At 35.2% G+C, this 16,982-nt stretch overlaps 1 protein-coding gene across 1 annotated transcript in view; it reads right to left on the reverse strand.

Annotated features, from left to right (window-relative positions):
• The window catches only part of SEMA3C (semaphorin 3C), a 192,199-nt gene that overhangs the window by 90,065 nt on the left and 85,152 nt on the right, over positions 1-16,982 (reverse strand). Inside the window, exons 3-4 of the mRNA XM_061197651.1 lie at positions 8,405-8,565; positions 7,102-7,164 (exon numbers count right to left, since the gene is read on the reverse strand). Of these exons, the coding sequence (XP_061053634.1) occupies positions 7,102-7,164; positions 8,405-8,565 (224 nt within the window). The remainder of the gene's footprint in view (positions 1-7,101; positions 7,165-8,404; positions 8,566-16,982) is intronic.

Raw genomic sequence — 16,982 nt, forward strand, 5'->3', positions numbered from 1 at the left:
GTTTAGAAATTGAAAGGTACACCAAATTGTTTGCTCAAAATTTCCTCAAAACGTTACACATACACACATGCACCCTCACATATTATATAAACATGTTTTGAATGAACTTGTGTTTATAGAAGGTCCATATTATCATTAGTTACAGTGGCAAACACTATTGGCCTTCATAATTGGTGAATAAAGCAAACCTTAAACAAAAATGCCAGCATTGTTGCTTCCTATGAAAAATAATGGAATCCTGGATCTCTCTGCTCTTGATACCCTAAAATACTTTCCTCTCCCCAAAAACTCCTTTCTCACCTGTTCCCAGTCCAACCATTGGAAAGGCTGTCATTTATTCACTCAATGGAATGCAAAATAATTATGGTAATTATAAGTTGATTATGACTTTGCAGAAATACATAAACATGGTCAGCACCAAATGCAGATCTCTGAAACTGAATTAACCCTTGCATGTTCTACACTTGCAGGGTCACTATCCTTTGCTGACTACACATTAATCAAGCCTGAGGTTGAATGTGGTTCCCTTCACAAAGTCATTGATCTAGCAAAGAACATTATTAAAAATAATGTTAGAAATTAGAGACAAAAATTTTTATAAAGAAATATGTCAAAATCTAACAGGGGTTTTCCTATGGGTGGTCATACAGTGTATTTTTGTTTTCTCTTCTAGGTACCATGTATTTTACTAAATTTTTATAATGCACATTTATTGTTTATATTATTAGAAAAGTAAAAAAAAAACTTTGCTAAAATAGAAATTTAAAGTCAATATTATTTTATATTTTCTCATCATTTTCTCCTTTTATACTCATTGTTACTTGCCAGCAAATATATGTTTATTTTCATACGTAGTAACTGTATACACATGTTTCTATTATGGATTTATATTATCAAATCATCAATCACCAACTCTGCTGTTAAATAAATTTATCCTTACAGACCAGACTATACACTTTATTTTTATTTTAAGACATTAAGGATTTTTGTTAAATATATAGTGTCACTGTATCTTGACACCTGTTTATAGAGGTACCTCGAAATTGACTACATAACTGCAGATGAAATGTGTTTCTCTGGAGAAAAAAGCATAGATGAAGTACGGTGTGTATATAGTATGCCTATGTTAAGGGTATCTGTGAGCAATGACACTTGTGTTTATTTTTTTCACATCCAAGTCCAGTCATTCTGGGATTCTGTATATAACATTTTCCCGTAAAACACGAATTCGATCCAATTCTATTAATAATAGGTTCTGTCTTTACATTTCAAATACAGGTTATACTTGTTTCATATATATGTTTATATCAACATATTTGTTATATATATGCTTATTATGGCTAATATTTTTGAAAATTTATTACGTGCTAGACATTAGAATAATCATTTTATATACTTAACCCCTTTTACTTCCCAGGAAGTTTGATTTTTTACATTTATAGATCACATGTATTGAGCAAACTATATGTACTTAGGCACTTTATATTCATTCAGATTTTTCAACTCAACCCCTTTTAGAAAACAAAAGCTTAGATCTTGTTTAGTTAACTCGCCTGAGGTCATGTAGCTAGAAACAGGTAACGCAGATTTTCAAACACAGACGTGTTTTACATTGAATCTTGTACTTTTAACCACTTTATAATTTGTCATTGGGTGAGAATTCCATAGTTGTTAGAGGGAAGTTTTTATAACAATTATTAATATTTACAGAGCTCTTAATCCTTTGATGTTAGTTGTTTTTAATCCTCACAGCAATGTTCCAGTTAAAGTATTCAGTCCCATTTTAGTGATGAGGAAATTGAGTCCTCAAAAATGTTAAATGAAGTGCTCTAGGTTTAATAAATAACTCTGGGTCTTGAATCATGGCTACCCTCCACCATGAAGACTAATTCCCACACTATCTGATGATGCTTTACTGTGCTCCTCCAAAGCCTCCCCGAAGAGAAAAACATGAAAGGAAAAATAAATCAATTGCTTTAATTATTGAAAATCATTTTCTAGGTCCCTTCCATTTCCATTGTGCTTAGTTTCTGTCCACATTATTTCTGTCCTAGACCACTGCAGTCATGTCAATTCCATCCAGAAAATATTTATTTACTGAACTCATTCTGTGAAAGCACTGTATATGGTGCTGGCAATACTGAAATGAATAGATTCAATTCCTGTTTTCAGAGAAAGGGGAGCATAATACATCAGGCTGTAGTAGATGCTATAATAGGGTTATATTTTTCAAAGTGTGCTATAGAAAGAAAGAGGAAATGAGTAATACTGAAGTGGGTGTAATGGTTTGAGAGTGGATGTCACTTGAGCTGGAACTTGCAGAATAAGCTAGAGATTCTGACAGGCAAAAGCATAAGAAAGGAACATTCCAACAGAAAACACAGCATGAACAGAAAAACTGGAGGCATGATAGTGCAGGATTTAGTTGGGGAATAGTGCCTAGAGAGGACAGAGGATTATTGTGTGATGAAACCAGAGAGGCAATTAGAACTGGACTATCATCATGCCATAGCATGATGGGCAGCAGAGAGTGAATTTAAGTATACAGATCTCAGAGCCAGACGACCTGGGTTCAAACTCTGGCTTTATCTTTTACTAGCTGTTTGAACTTGAGATATTTACTTAGCCTCTCTGTGCTTCAATCTTTTTATCTGTAAATGGTGATGATAATATTTGTTGTAAGCAGTATACTACTGAAGCACTTGGAACAGTGTCTGGCACACAATAAATATACCCAGTGTTAGGTATTAGATTCTTTCATATATATTTTCAGTTCCAATTGTCAGTACAAACCCTGTGTAATGGACAGGGAATTTGTCCTGCATAGAGATTAGTACAGGTCCTGACCACAGTAGACATCCATAAAAGGTTTGCGGAATGAGACATCAGTGAAATTCAATACCGTGGGTGCTTTCTTTTTATTGCTCAATTCTCTTTCAAAACTATTTCAAGGTACAATGCTAAATGAAAAATCAAGTTGCTAACATTATGCAGAATGTAATACCATTTTATGTATATACATATACATGTCATATACTAAAATGCTGGAAGAATATACCCCCAATTTTTAAGTTATTATGTTTGGGTAGTATAATTTATTATATTTACTTAACAGTGTGTGCTTACTATGTGCTATGTACTGTTCTAAGCTCTCTGCAAATATTAATTCACTAATCCTCTTAATAACCCAATAAGGTAGGTTTTATGAGTAGCCCATTACACAGTTAAGAAAAATGAGACACAGAGAGGTTAAGTCTCCAGGGTCAGAGAGCTAATAAGAGATTGTTTTCTGTTGCTCTCTGCATGCTTTTCTAGGCCTTCAAAAATTTCTGTGTTAACAGGTATTAGTTATATAATTTTAAAATAGATGTTTTAAAATAATATATCCTGGAGCTCATATTAATAGGGCTTTAAAAATATTGACTCTTCATGGTCCATACTATGCAATGGAAAAAAAAATACCTCTTAATTTTTTTCTTCTTGGCCTATACTTCTTGGTCTGGGGAATATATCAAGGTATTTTGATAAATGTATTCCTAAAGAAAATATATTTTCAAATAGTTTAGGATCCTCTGGTCACAGAAACAGGGAAATTGATATTCTACAATTAATAAATCAAGTTTGACATTGTGTGTATGTAATGCATATAGGTCTAAATACATGTAACCATGCTTAATTTTTCAATGATCTCATATAGTATTTACTTAGCACATTCATTATCCTCTATCTCATTGGATATGTTTGACAGCATGTGTTATTTTTTAAGCTCAATTTATTTAGCGTATGAATAAAATATTAATGTTCAGAAATAAAGAGAGCATGTAGGAATGTGAATAAATAGGGGCAAAAAGGGAAATTGGGAGGTAAGTTATACTCTCTTAGCTGAGGCAGACAATAAGCTATATTCCCACCATGATAATTTATTTTCCTGATAAACATTAGTTTATTATATAGTATTATGATACACATTACCTGGGATCAAATTTTAAATTATATTGCATTATTTTCTAATAATTGAGTATTATTTTTATAGCTTTAATTAAAGTTTGATATAAGTAAAAAATCTAAAGGAATAAGAGATGTTTGATTCTACGGTTTTTTTTCAATTGTTATAGAAATATGAAATTTGTCACTAGTTTATGCTTTTCTTAGTAGAAGGTTAATATAATATTTAAAAGTAAAAAAATTAATTTAACCAAAATATACCTTTAAAAATTCTGCATAATGAATTTATTATAAACTTATTAATCTAAAGGTATTAATAACTCAGTATCCACTGTGTCCTACCCCCAACCTGAGAAAAGTACTTGGAATAGATTCCCATGCTTACTGCTTCCATCTCCATTTTTCCAGATCTTGTTGAAATTTCATGAAGTGCCTAGATACAGATCTGGGCACTGGATCCAATCACTAAAAATGCAGTGAAATAAGTTCTAGAGTGTTTCAGGTGCACGCACAGGGAGGGGCAGCTAGCTCAGTCCTGGGTGGCAAGAAAGGACTCTCCAGAGAGGTGACATCTGCACTGTTATTTGAAAGGATGAGTAGATGATTTCCAGGCTAAAAAGATGGGAAGGTAATTCAACAAGAAGAGAATCACATGTAGCCTGCCCCAAAGGCTGAAAGAGAGAAAGGGTACAACTTATTTGAATTTCAGTATTATTGAACTAGAATAAGGGGAAAAGTTAACATAAGACCTAGCATAATTGCCACCAAATCTATCAAACCTTTCCTAAATATCCCAGGTGCAATGAATTTTTTCTTTGTCTTTTGTGTGTATCCTCAGCATTTATCATATTCTCCCCGGAGAAGTGGCATGTTTTATCAACTAAGAGCAAAAAGATCTAGAGCCATATGTGCCTGAGTCGGACAGAGGCCTCCCACTTGCAGGCAGTGCAGCTTTGGGTAAGTTCCTTACTCTCTTAGTGATTCAGTTTATCTATCTTAAAAATGTGGATGACGACAATAATGTCCATCTTGCAGCATTGTCATGAGGATTAAAATAAAACACTTAGAATAGCACCTGGCCCATTCCATTAAGTGTTGGCTAGTATTACTTGGTAATTATTGTATATATGTCTCATCATCTCCAGTATATTGTAAAGACTCTTAAAGGTAGGAACTCCACCTTATTTACCTCTGGTTCCTTCACTTCAATTAACTGATTTGTACAAATTAAAATATTCAGTTCCTGCATTTTAAAAAATGAAATATTAAGTAATTAGATGATATTTATTCCAAAAGAGCTAAGAGATTCTTAAATATTTGGTTTCATTGAGAAGTATAATTAAAATGTTGTTCTATAGAACTTCTATTTAGCAGCATTTTTCTGCCACTGGTATCCTGATTAAAGGACACTTGTTTGTAAGTACCTCACATGCCTTAAGCGAGATGAATTTGTCAACATTCTCTTCTCTTGCATAGACAGAACATATATTTGAAAGTTAGTTTGATTATTATTTCCCAGGACCCAACAGCGTTGGCTGTACTACAACAGAGCCCACTACCAGTTACCTCTGATTGGCCGTGTGGCAGAATATAAAGATATCCATGAATGATATTACAGCATGACAAAACTATGTGAAAACATAAGCATGTATTGAAGATTTCATCTAATGACATTTAATTATAAGAAAGCAAATAACAGAGCATTTCTACTTTGCCAAAGGGAGAAAGAAATCAAATGACTTGGCTAAGACTCTTCAGAAAATCAACAATAATTTTTGGAAAGAGAATGTGCAAAGGTATCTAAATCCTATATATTCTGCCTGTGGCAGTTTGTATGAATGGGACACAGAAATTTTTTTGAACAAAGAACAATTAAATCCAGTAATTACAACCACAGGATATTATTGTGGCAAAAGGCGAGACATGATCGCATAAACATCAATGGGAAAAATCTCTACATTAGAGGATGAAAGAAAATAGTTTAATTCATGCAAAATTATTGAAATCATAGCTTCAGGGGACCAAAAAAAAAAAGTGCCTTTTCCACAACATTATACTTCATTCTGCTATTGGTTCCCTAGAAAACAATTGTAATGTACTCTTTTGAATGTTTCTTTCACATTTTTCTGGATTTTTTTCCTTTTCGATCGTGGTCCAACAGATCCTGTGGGTAGCAAATATGCTCCTGTGAGCTCCTTTTGCCCATTTAAAATTTTCTCTTATAAGGTGAATTATGAAACTAAAACACTGAAACCCTGAGCTGAGTCACTCCTGGTGAGCACTCTTGCCAAAACACCCGCTGGTGAGACCCAGAGATCTGGACTCCAGAGTCTGCTGTGCTCCTGCCTTAAGCCAGGCTTTTTCAGAACTTTGTACCTGAACTGCTAAGAATCAATAAAATATAAAAGTTTCATTTCCACACTTCTTCTTCCACAAGGAAGAAGTTTGAGACAAGAAGGTGAAATGACATCTAAGCTTCATTATAAACATTAAATGACTTGTGCACATTAAAGAGCTGTTCCATGTATTTTTTATAATATTCAAGAATAATTTAATGTGTCAGTTTCAGCAAGTCATTTGTAGAAATCAATATAGATTTATTCCTTGATTCTTTATATGGAATCTTTATATGGAATACATTTTGTAAAAGTATTGCACACTGAACATTTACTGATATTTGTATCTGCCTTGATTTTTGTTTCTGTGGTTATTTTTAATTAACAAAGATAACAGCCATTACTGGTGATTTATGCTTCTGGAATGTGCTGGCTAACCACTACCCTTTTGACGAGAATCTTTCTTTGGAAAAGCCCACATGGTATCTGGGAGCTACTCCAGACACTTGAATTATCATTATTTCAGCAGCCTGCTGAGAATTCTGCAGGTTGGATCCACTTTGAACAGGGGTTATTACTGAAATCCATCATGAAAAGTGTCAGGGTTCAATAATGAAAGCAAAGCAGGAAATTTTTACCCAGTCAGGAATTCCTACGTTACAGTGTTTAAGAGTTCCAATCACTTTGCATTTACATTTCTTACCATGTGTCCAGCAGAGGATTCAAAACACCAACACCCTTTGTCTCATTCTTGGATGCACTCAAAGTACATGAATTCAAAGACCAAATATTTAAGTTTTGGATTTTTTTAAGCACTCACTGTGGGATCTTTGCCAGCCATTTTGCACTCTTCAACTTTGATTGTAGATGCTGGCCAGAAAACCTGCTCAGAAAGGAAAATAAAGGTTGCATAATCTCACTTGTATACATGACAGCTCAGTGCTCTTCATTTACTTTATGCTAACGGATTTCTTTAATTCTATATTTATATTTCAAATTTCTTCTTTCATTTTATGAACTCGTTAATAAAGATTTTATTACTTTATTCCAACAATTATGTTTTTGTTTGTTCCATGAATTTTTCCTTCAACAATTCTTTCTATAATATGTGCTCATTTACTAATGGTACAATTTTAAAATAAGGAAATTATTGATGTGCACAATATAATGTATATTTCCCTCCCTCTGATTTATAGTACACTTTTCACAACTGCTTATATCACAATGAATTTATGTTTATACTGCTATCTTGGGTTTTTTTTGGTAAACTACACAGCTAGGCTGGTAAATTTACTGCAAACTAGGTACTTCAACAGCTAAAATAACCTGGATAAAGATTCTCTCTCTGACATACTGTGCTAGCATGCTAAGTCATTGCAGCCTTGGGTCAGGTCTGATGGGGATGATTTTTTTTTTCATTGTCAGCCTGTAGCTCATTGTTAAAATAATAAATTCAGATGTGTTCTTGCTGTAATAAATTTATAATTAATTTACTTTTATTTCTTTACTTTAATGAAGCTCAATTTATTTCCTTGCTGTGAAATAGAATGATAAATATAGTTAACCCTTGAACAACTCAGAGGCTAGGGACACTGACCCTATATTCCAGTTCCACATCCAAAGATTCAACCAACCATATATCATGCAGTACTGTAGTATTTACAACCAAAAAGAATCTGCATATAAGTGGACCCGTGCAGTTCAAATCCCTGTTGTATAGGCCACATTTCTTCAAAGAACACTGCATTTAATAATTGTGTTCTTTTCAAGGCCTTCTTGGTTTATGTACAGATGACAAGGTACGCTGTCCTTTAATCTGACCATTTTTCATGCTATACTCCATGCTTCTCCTTTTCCCTTTCGATGTATGTATACACAGGAAGTATTTTCTCACTTAGCTTCAAGTTTTAGATGGCTAAAAACTATGAAACTAGACATGGAGAACTGAATTGATTATATTTTCAGTCCTTGAAGTAAGTAGTAATTTCCAAGTATTTATTGATATATGACCTGTATTTTCTATTGTTCTAATGACGCACATTATTTTTTCACTGTATTTGAAACTTTTAAAGAAAAAGACACTTAGGAATTTAGCATTGCCCTCATGAAAATGATAAACTTACACTCAAAGGTTCTTGACTTATGTTGTTAATATTCAAGGAAAGAATGTGATCTTTGCTGCCCACATATATCCGGTCCTGATCTTCATCCATTAATAATATCCTGTAGTCTAAAGGGTGGTGAGATAGGCTGAAGTATTCAGAGGTCTTGGTTTCTCGAAGCTCTGAAATAGTGAATAGCACAAGTGAAAATTGAGTATCTTGATTCCATTATTTTAATGAAAATTATCTTATGGAAATATTTACCAAAAAAGTCAAAATACATTTTCCTCCTACAATAAATTAATTTTAAAACAGTTACGTTAGTGGATATTTTTATTTATTGCCTCTATGCTGAATTAAAACATAAATAAATCCACAAATGCAATGTTAAAGTTTATAGTAGTACTACTTGATTACAAAATTATTCACATTTTACTAGGACCTCAACTCAGTTGTTTACTGTTTGTCATCAGCTCAAAGCTTGTTAAAATAAATCACCCAAAAAAATACAGCAAGTGAGTAGATTGAACAAAAAACAAAAGCAATGATGGTGTGACTGTCTTCCTAGACTCTCTTAATATTTTATTGTTGGACTCAATACGTTCATCATTTTAGGATTGTTGTTTCCTACCCTGAATATTTACCTTACTTCCTCAACGTAATTCTAACTAGTTTAATATATTTTTCTATAAATTACTTGGAAACAGACCTACTTTTTTTCCCATTACATGTCGTTCAGAAGGCAATGTCATTTAAATGACAATATGCCTATGTATATATAAAAAGAAAAATGTGAATTTTCAGATATTCTGAATTTTTAGATTTTTTATTATCTCAATGGGCAGTGACGCATGTTCACTTAAATTCTTTTACATTAAATATGTGTCTGTATAGCTGAACTCTCAAGACAATGAATGCACCAGGACAATAAAAAAAAAAATCAATAATCATTATAGCAGATTCAATTTTCTTTCCAGTCAAAATGCTCCTTTGCACAATTGAAGACTTTTCCATTCAAGCAGTTCAGGAGTTCTTTTGATCATGATCTTAAGAGAGTGACAAACTCTACAAAAGAGTCTGCTTTCAGGGATACTCTTTCAATGATGAACTATTTCTAAATTTTTAGTCATTGAATCACAAACACATTTCTAGAAATTCTGATAGGGTTGTGGATTGATTTAAACCAAAATTAAAAAGTATAAGAGCCCTTATAGGCAGCCACAAAATATATTCTGTGAGTACCTGGGCCATATCACATGTGTGAAGATAGAGAAGCAACAAATTTAACCTGTTCTCTGGGCACAACAGTTCAGAATGTCTGTCATAATATCCTTCAAATGGTTTTATATCTAGCCAATAATTTACAAATACTATGGGAGCAGCATAGTGATTTTGAAGCCACCTGTGGCACCAAACTCTCTGTGACATTGAACAAATTATTTAACCCCTCTGTGCCTTAATTTCTTCATTTGTAAAAAGCAACAATAATGGTATCTTCTACTGAGAGTCCATATGGAAATCAATAGAATACATGTAAATATTTGAAATGAGCGACAGAGGAAGTATTCAATCAATTATAATAATTATTACTGTTAGTATTATCCATTCTGAATCATTAATTACAGGAAAGCATTAAATTAGAAAAAAATAGATGCCTATTTTCCTATTTTTTTCTTTTCTTTTCTTTCTTTTCTTTTTCTTTTTCTTTTTTTTTTAAACTTAAGGAGCTAGATTCCTAAAATTACTAACACAGGATCTTAAATCAAAATCTCTGACATTCTTTCCACTCAGTGACAGCAAAGTGTAAGATTTTTTATGTGGAAGAAACCATTAACAAGTTACTGAAGTATTTAAGAAGAGTCTTAAGAAGTAACTCACGGGGCGGGTGGGCTTCCCTGGTGGCGCAGTGGTTGAGAATCTGCCTGCCAATGCAGGGGACACGGGTTCGAGCCCTGGTCTGGGAAGATCCCACATGTCACGGAGCAACTAAGCCCGTGAGCCACAACTACTGAGCCTGCGCGTCTGGAGCTTGTGCTCCGCAACGAGAGGCCGCGATAGTGAGAGGCCCGCACACCGCGATGAAGAGTGGCCCCCGCTTGCCGCAACTAGAGAAAGCCCTTGCACAGAAACGAACACCCAACACAGCCAAAAATAAATAAATAAATAAATAAATAAATAAAATAAAAAAGAAAAGAAGTAACTCACGAAAGAAGACAAGACATTGAAAGAGCATTTAAACAAGAAACTGGAAGACAGATCTTTGGAAATAAAAGATTTGAGATGCTGAGCACTGTGCAGCATGCTAACCTAGTTACTGAGCCTCACTAGATATCACAGACAGACAGGTGATGCAGTTGGCAGCCCTGGTGCGACTGGCCTAAAAACTGGAACACCTTCTTTCGCGAGGACAGCAAAAAAGAGTGGAGGGATGTTGTTCAGGGAAAAAGTTAGCCTCTGCTAGACCAGAGGTTATGGCTGAAGTAGGAAAAAAAATCCAAGAGCTCAGACATGAGAGAGAATATAAAATGCAACAAATGTCACTCAAAGGTTGGAGAAGACACATTCTCCTTTGATTTTGCCTAAAATCCAGGGTGTTTAATAAAGCTTGCTTTTCATCCTATGGAGGAGATTCACGGTTGCATAATTTTCCTGTAAAACATCATTTGTAGGGTGCTGGTTGGGTGCAGAATAGATATTCAACAAATACCTCATGAATAAATAACTCTCCAGTGAAATACACAGATTAAAGAAGTAAAATATGACTGAGTTCGTGGCATCTGGGGCCCAGCCACTGGAGTCTGAATGCTGGCTCTGCCATTTCATTTATATATGTACTTGGCCAGTGCCTTTATCCCTCTAGACTCCAGTGTCTTCATCTTTAAAGTCAGGATAATAATAGTCCTTACATCACAGGGGTATTGTGAGGTTTAAATTGTTAATATACATCAAGAGCTTAAAAGAGTACCTGTCTCACAGTGACATGGATTACATGGGTTACCTATTATTATGACTTGGGACAAGACTTCAAGCTTCAGCCAGACAAGTAAGAAGAACAATTCTTTACACAGGGAGAAAATATGGAAGACTAAATTGTCTGATTTATATGTATTAATATATTTAATATTTGTTTTTGTCACATGTAGAATCTACTCAAATTATTTGAGCAGGACAGTAAAATAATAAATCATTTTTAAGAATAATAATTTGGTGTGTAGGATAATTTTGGGGCATGTGAGACTGGAAAACTAAGAGATGCTCTTCCAGATATGATGATGATAAAGACCTGATTTGCCAGAAATAGAAAGGAAGAGAGGAGTTGATGTGAGGGTCACTTAAAGGATTTGGAATGATTTTATATGAAGTTGGTCTTTGGGTAAAAGGAAGAGGTAATTATCTTCCAAAGATGTAAACTAAGAACAGGATAAATGAACATGGGCTTTACTAATTTTGAGAGATTCAAAAGGGAAATTTCTTTGGTAAAGAGATTACTTGAGTGTTGACAGATTAAATTCAAGTAAAAGTGGAAATGTCCCACAAGCATGTAAAATTAGATAACTAATTTGTCATTAGAAATATCAAATCTGCAGGGAGAGATTTCCAATTCTTCTCATGGATGATATGAAGCTCAGAGAGTAGACAGCTCTGAGGAAGTTCTGAGGAAGAGTAAGTCTAAAGTGAAAAGCAAAACACAGAGATGCATTGATCATTAGATCCAAAAAGAGTATCTCTGTAATTGAAACTCAAAGTGAGTCATGATGTACAGGCAGTAGTGTGATATTGTGGAGAGACTACAGAATTGGAGTCAGACAGTTTTGAGTTGAAATCCCAGTTTCATCACTTACTAATCTGTTACTTTAAGAAAACTACCTTATTTCTCCCAGGTTTCGATTTTCTCATCTATAAATTGGTTATGTTAATACATAGCTCAAAGGATGTTCCACCAGCACACAGTAGAAGATCAGTGTGCTCCTTTTGGCAGGAGAGATTACTGACCCTCTGTCTAACAGATATTTTCTTTTTCTTCCCTGTTGGCAGGGAACCATATGCCAACCATAGTGGATCCCCCAGCAAGTGAGTGACTAAAAATATGACCATGTGACTAGTTCTGGCCGATGAGATTTAGAGGGAAGCTTTCTGCAAGGTCACTAGAAGAGGTTTCTTGGGTCTTAAAAATGGCACAAAAAAGAGGTGATTTCTTTTTCTGCTTCTGGACATTGGTAAGTGAGCATATAATACTTTCAGCAGTTGCTGCTACCAAAAAGATTGCTATCTGAGAATGGCAAGCAGAAATTTAGGAAAAATGCTGAGTTCTATAAGAAATCATTCAATGTCTGCACTAACCCTACAACTGCTCTACTACAGGATTACTTCTGTTATATATGATTTTTTTAAAAAAATCCTTGCTTTTTTTTAGGCACCTTGAATTGAGGTTTGTTGTTTAAACCCTTACTAACTGATAATATCTCTCCAGTGTTCACAGCCCCTAACACCTCCTCACTCTTTCTACCATGGTTTGTTTAGTATGGCTATTTAAAAAAAAAAAAAAATTTTTTTTTTTTTTTTTGCCTTCTCTTCCCAATGTATGTTGAAATAAAACCAAGAGTGTGAGCTGAGCTGGGAAAACAGTCTCAACTAAATTTTACTTGCAAGTAACAAACAATGGCAGTTCTCCTCTTTACCTGTTTTGTTAGAAAATAATCAATTTCTTACATTAATTCAAATACCAGAGGGAGCAATAACTGCATTAACTTAAGCCTTTCTGGTCCAAGGATTTTATCTCTTTTTCTGGGCCATAAAGCTATCTTCAAATTTAATTACCTATAGCTCATTGATAGCTGACAGCTGTTAACCAAGGAAGATTTACTTTAGAAGTGCCTCTGTTAGAAGCCTAGAAGCTAAGGCTATTTTTTTTAAATGCTATTTAAATTGCTGGTAGTTAGCCATAGTTGAACTCTGGGGCTTGGGAAAAACAAAAAAATCAAAATGAACCTTTTTTTTTCTTAGAGAATAAAGAGATGAGTTCAAAGCATCCAGGATTTTTATCTATAAAGAGAATGACTGAATAATCCATCATTTTTGGTTTAATGCAGATCCAACTTAAGTCAATGAATGATTCAATAATTTGGCTACAGTTAGAGAAAATGACTGATTTAATGATTTGGCTACAGCGAGAGAAGGAACTCACAATTATTGGTCTCTCATCTAAACAAGTCACAGAATGGCACTGTCCTACATTTCTTTACATCTTAATAATTATGTCATTCTTTTTACAGCACTGGAGGTACAGCTAGCTGAGCTGTTTCTCAGGACATGCTCAACTGACTGAGAAGGAACTTTGAGAGTATGCAGTATTAGAAAATGCAGTGCCCCCACAAAGGGCAGTGTAGGTCTCTAAATCCTTGGGAAAATCTCCTGGGAAACAGTATTAAAAAAAAATACGACATGCTTCTATCCTGAAATCCACATTATTGTAGCGTTCTAGGGTGGAAAATTACTGTAATGCCTTCCATGGCAGTGTTCCCTGAGGGAAAATTTGTAGCATGATATGCTTACCTGAAATTCATGTATTGACATGGGCTTATCTTTGTATGGAAACTATTGTGAGCCTTGAGAAGTTAACCAGGGCTGGGAGAAAAATATAAACCTTTGCAATATAAGCTTCTGGGACCACTTGAATATAGTCTACACACTGCTATAGCAATTACAACATAGTTTAATATACAGAACATATTGTCTGTAATTAACACTCTATCCCTAACCATATTAAGAATTAACCTTTGTTCTCTGTTAGTGATCTTAACATTTCCGAGGTGACTAAGTCAGTAAGAACTTATTCATGTGCTCGAAAATGTGATCTTGGTGGAGGAAGGTGGAGGGTCTAGAGTTCTCTTTTATGAATAATATATATCTGTTAAACTACTGATTAGGGAACACATTCCCTCAGAATACTATATTATCTTTGGCCTTTTATAAGTTTCAAAAACAAACAAAAGATTACTTGATTGAAAATCAATCCCCAGGGGTCTCTTTATGAGAAGCATATGCAATGGTGGCTTATTAATTATATTTAAAGTTCATGATGTGCTATTAATTAATTAATTTTTTTTTTGGCATTACTTCAATATTTTATTTTTAGGGACCACAAGATGAGTTAAGAAGTTCTGGTAAATATCAGAGAGGCAGGATCCCTATCACAAAGGCTTTGAGTACCAACATAAGAGGCTTCTACTTTGTTCTAAGGACATTTGTGAGCCTTGGGAAGCTACAAAGCAGGAAAGCAACAAGGTCATTTTCTGCCATCAGGCACTATTTATTAAATAGAAAAATTAATGAAGACCAAGTGTCTACCACACCTGAAGACTGTCCCATCCCCAGGGCCCCTGCTGTGAAGGTTGTCACAAAGAGAGAAAGCATGGTTTGGAAATCAAGGAATGTTAATGTCATGGGGCCTGTCACAGAGCAGCTACTCAGAATAGATGTGTGGAAGGAGTGCAGGAATAACCAAGTGAGTGAGTGTGCCCCAGAGGGTGTGGAGAAAAGGGAACCCTTTTGCACTGTTGGTGCCAATGTAAACTGATACAGCCACTATGGAGAACAGTATGGAGGTTCTTTAAAAACTAAAAATAGAACTACTATATGACCCAGGAATCCCACTACTGGGCCTATACCCTGAGAAAACCATAATTCAAAAGGACACATGTAACCCAATATGCCATTAATTTATATATTCAATACATATTTATTAAGCCCTTATCAAGGCAGGCTAGACATCTGCTCACAAAACAGGACACTAATATGAACATACCAGGCCCCTATGACAATTCCAAATCTTGCCTTACATTCTGTTATTTTATTTGGCTAAGCCCATCATGACAGTTTCCTCACCATAAACCTCAGCTCTCCCTCTGGCAGAATGCACACCTACAGATTTTAAAGTAAATCCTTAGCATGTCTTTTACTTTGGAGACATTGCTACTGACAGGATAATTTCCTCTCCTGAATGTCTTATCTCAGAAGAATTTTAACTAGAGTGGGCTTAAATGACCCATCCTCTCCCTGAGGCTCACTATCTTGAAAGTGGGTTAGAAACTGAACTTCACCTATCCCTTTAGGACAAACAGGCAGATAAAAATAAGACCAGTGAAACTTCAGCAGGCTGACACTGCAGTTCCTAATTCCTAAGGCAAAGAGACACCAGAAGGAATGTTGTAAAAGAACATTTGCTCAAAAATAATAGACCCAAATAGCTACCACTTGTGGGTTTTTTTTTTTTTTTTTTAATTAATTTATTTATTTTTGGCTGTGTTGGGTCTTCGTTTCTGTGCGAGGGCTTCCTCTAGTTGCGGCGAGCGGGGACCACTCTTCATCGCGGTGCGCGGGCCTCTCACTATCGTGGCCTCTCTTGTTGCGGAGCACAGGCTCCAGACGCACAGGCTCAGTAGTTGTGGCTCACGGGCCTAGTTGCTCCGTGGCATGTGGGATCTTCCCAGACCAGGGCTCGAACCCGTGTTCCCTGCATTGGCAGGCGGATTCTCAACCACTGCGCCACCAGGGAAACCCACCACTTGTGGGTTTAACAGCAGGAGTAACTGTTCTAGGTGCTTAAAAAACTTGTTTAATTTGCATTTAAAACCTCTTTGTTAGGCTTTAATATTATTCCTGTTCCACATTTAAGGAAACTAAAATTCAGTTCATTTGAGCAATCTAACCAAGATCACATAGGAAAGAATAGAAGAGGCTACAGCCAGGATTCAAAGCAAGGTGGGTTCCTTAATCTGTGAACTCTATCAGACACTCTTTTGTTTTTCAAGTAAGACTGACAATTTAAACACTTATTTATTGGGTTTTTACTATGTTCTTGACCTGCCCATGAGTCTGCGCAGTGCCAAATATAGTATAAGAAATGCCTCAGTTTCTCAAATTTTTTCTTTGCCAATTTGAGGAGCAGGGGGTGAGGTGGGGTGGGGAGAGGAGAACATACTCCAAACAACTTGAGAATAATCAAATTCTCAGTGATGCTGTTCTTGTTAAATCATCAGACCAAGTCCAAGAAAAGCTACATGAGAGTGAGATCAGAGAGTCAGATATAGCTTCATGTAAGAGGTAAACGGTTCCACTTTTCTATGTTTTTGATGGATGGGTATGATTGGCTAAGTGGAAGCAAACTGCCAAATGGATGAAAGAAAGAAAAAGGAAAACAGTTCTATTCAGTGAGTCTGGCCAGGGAAGGACAACAGTGAATACAGAATGTATCTCCCAGGCACTGCATCAGAGGGCAAATTAACCAATATATAAGAGCTTTTAAAGATGATTCTCATCCTGGTTTGCCACAAACAGCCCAGCTTTGGGCTGTTTTACCAGTGTAATTATCAATAGTGCCCCCTTTACACTCTCAAAAGATTCATGGTTTAAATGATTATTCTAATTTTAAGCTTTCTCTTCCTGTCTTGAATGGCTTTCCATTACTTTTAGAACAAAATCCAAAATTCTTAACATGGTCTTTGAGGCCTGCTATAATCTGGCTCAAGATTACCTCACTAGAAAATCTCAATCATCACTATTTGGATATTTTGTTTGTGTTCTCGCCCTTCTGACCTTT

Source organism: Eubalaena glacialis, chromosome 8 (assembly GCF_028564815.1).
Source record: "Eubalaena glacialis isolate mEubGla1 chromosome 8, mEubGla1.1.hap2.+ XY, whole genome shotgun sequence".
NCBI classification, from domain to species: Eukaryota; Metazoa; Chordata; class Mammalia; order Artiodactyla; family Balaenidae; genus Eubalaena; species Eubalaena glacialis.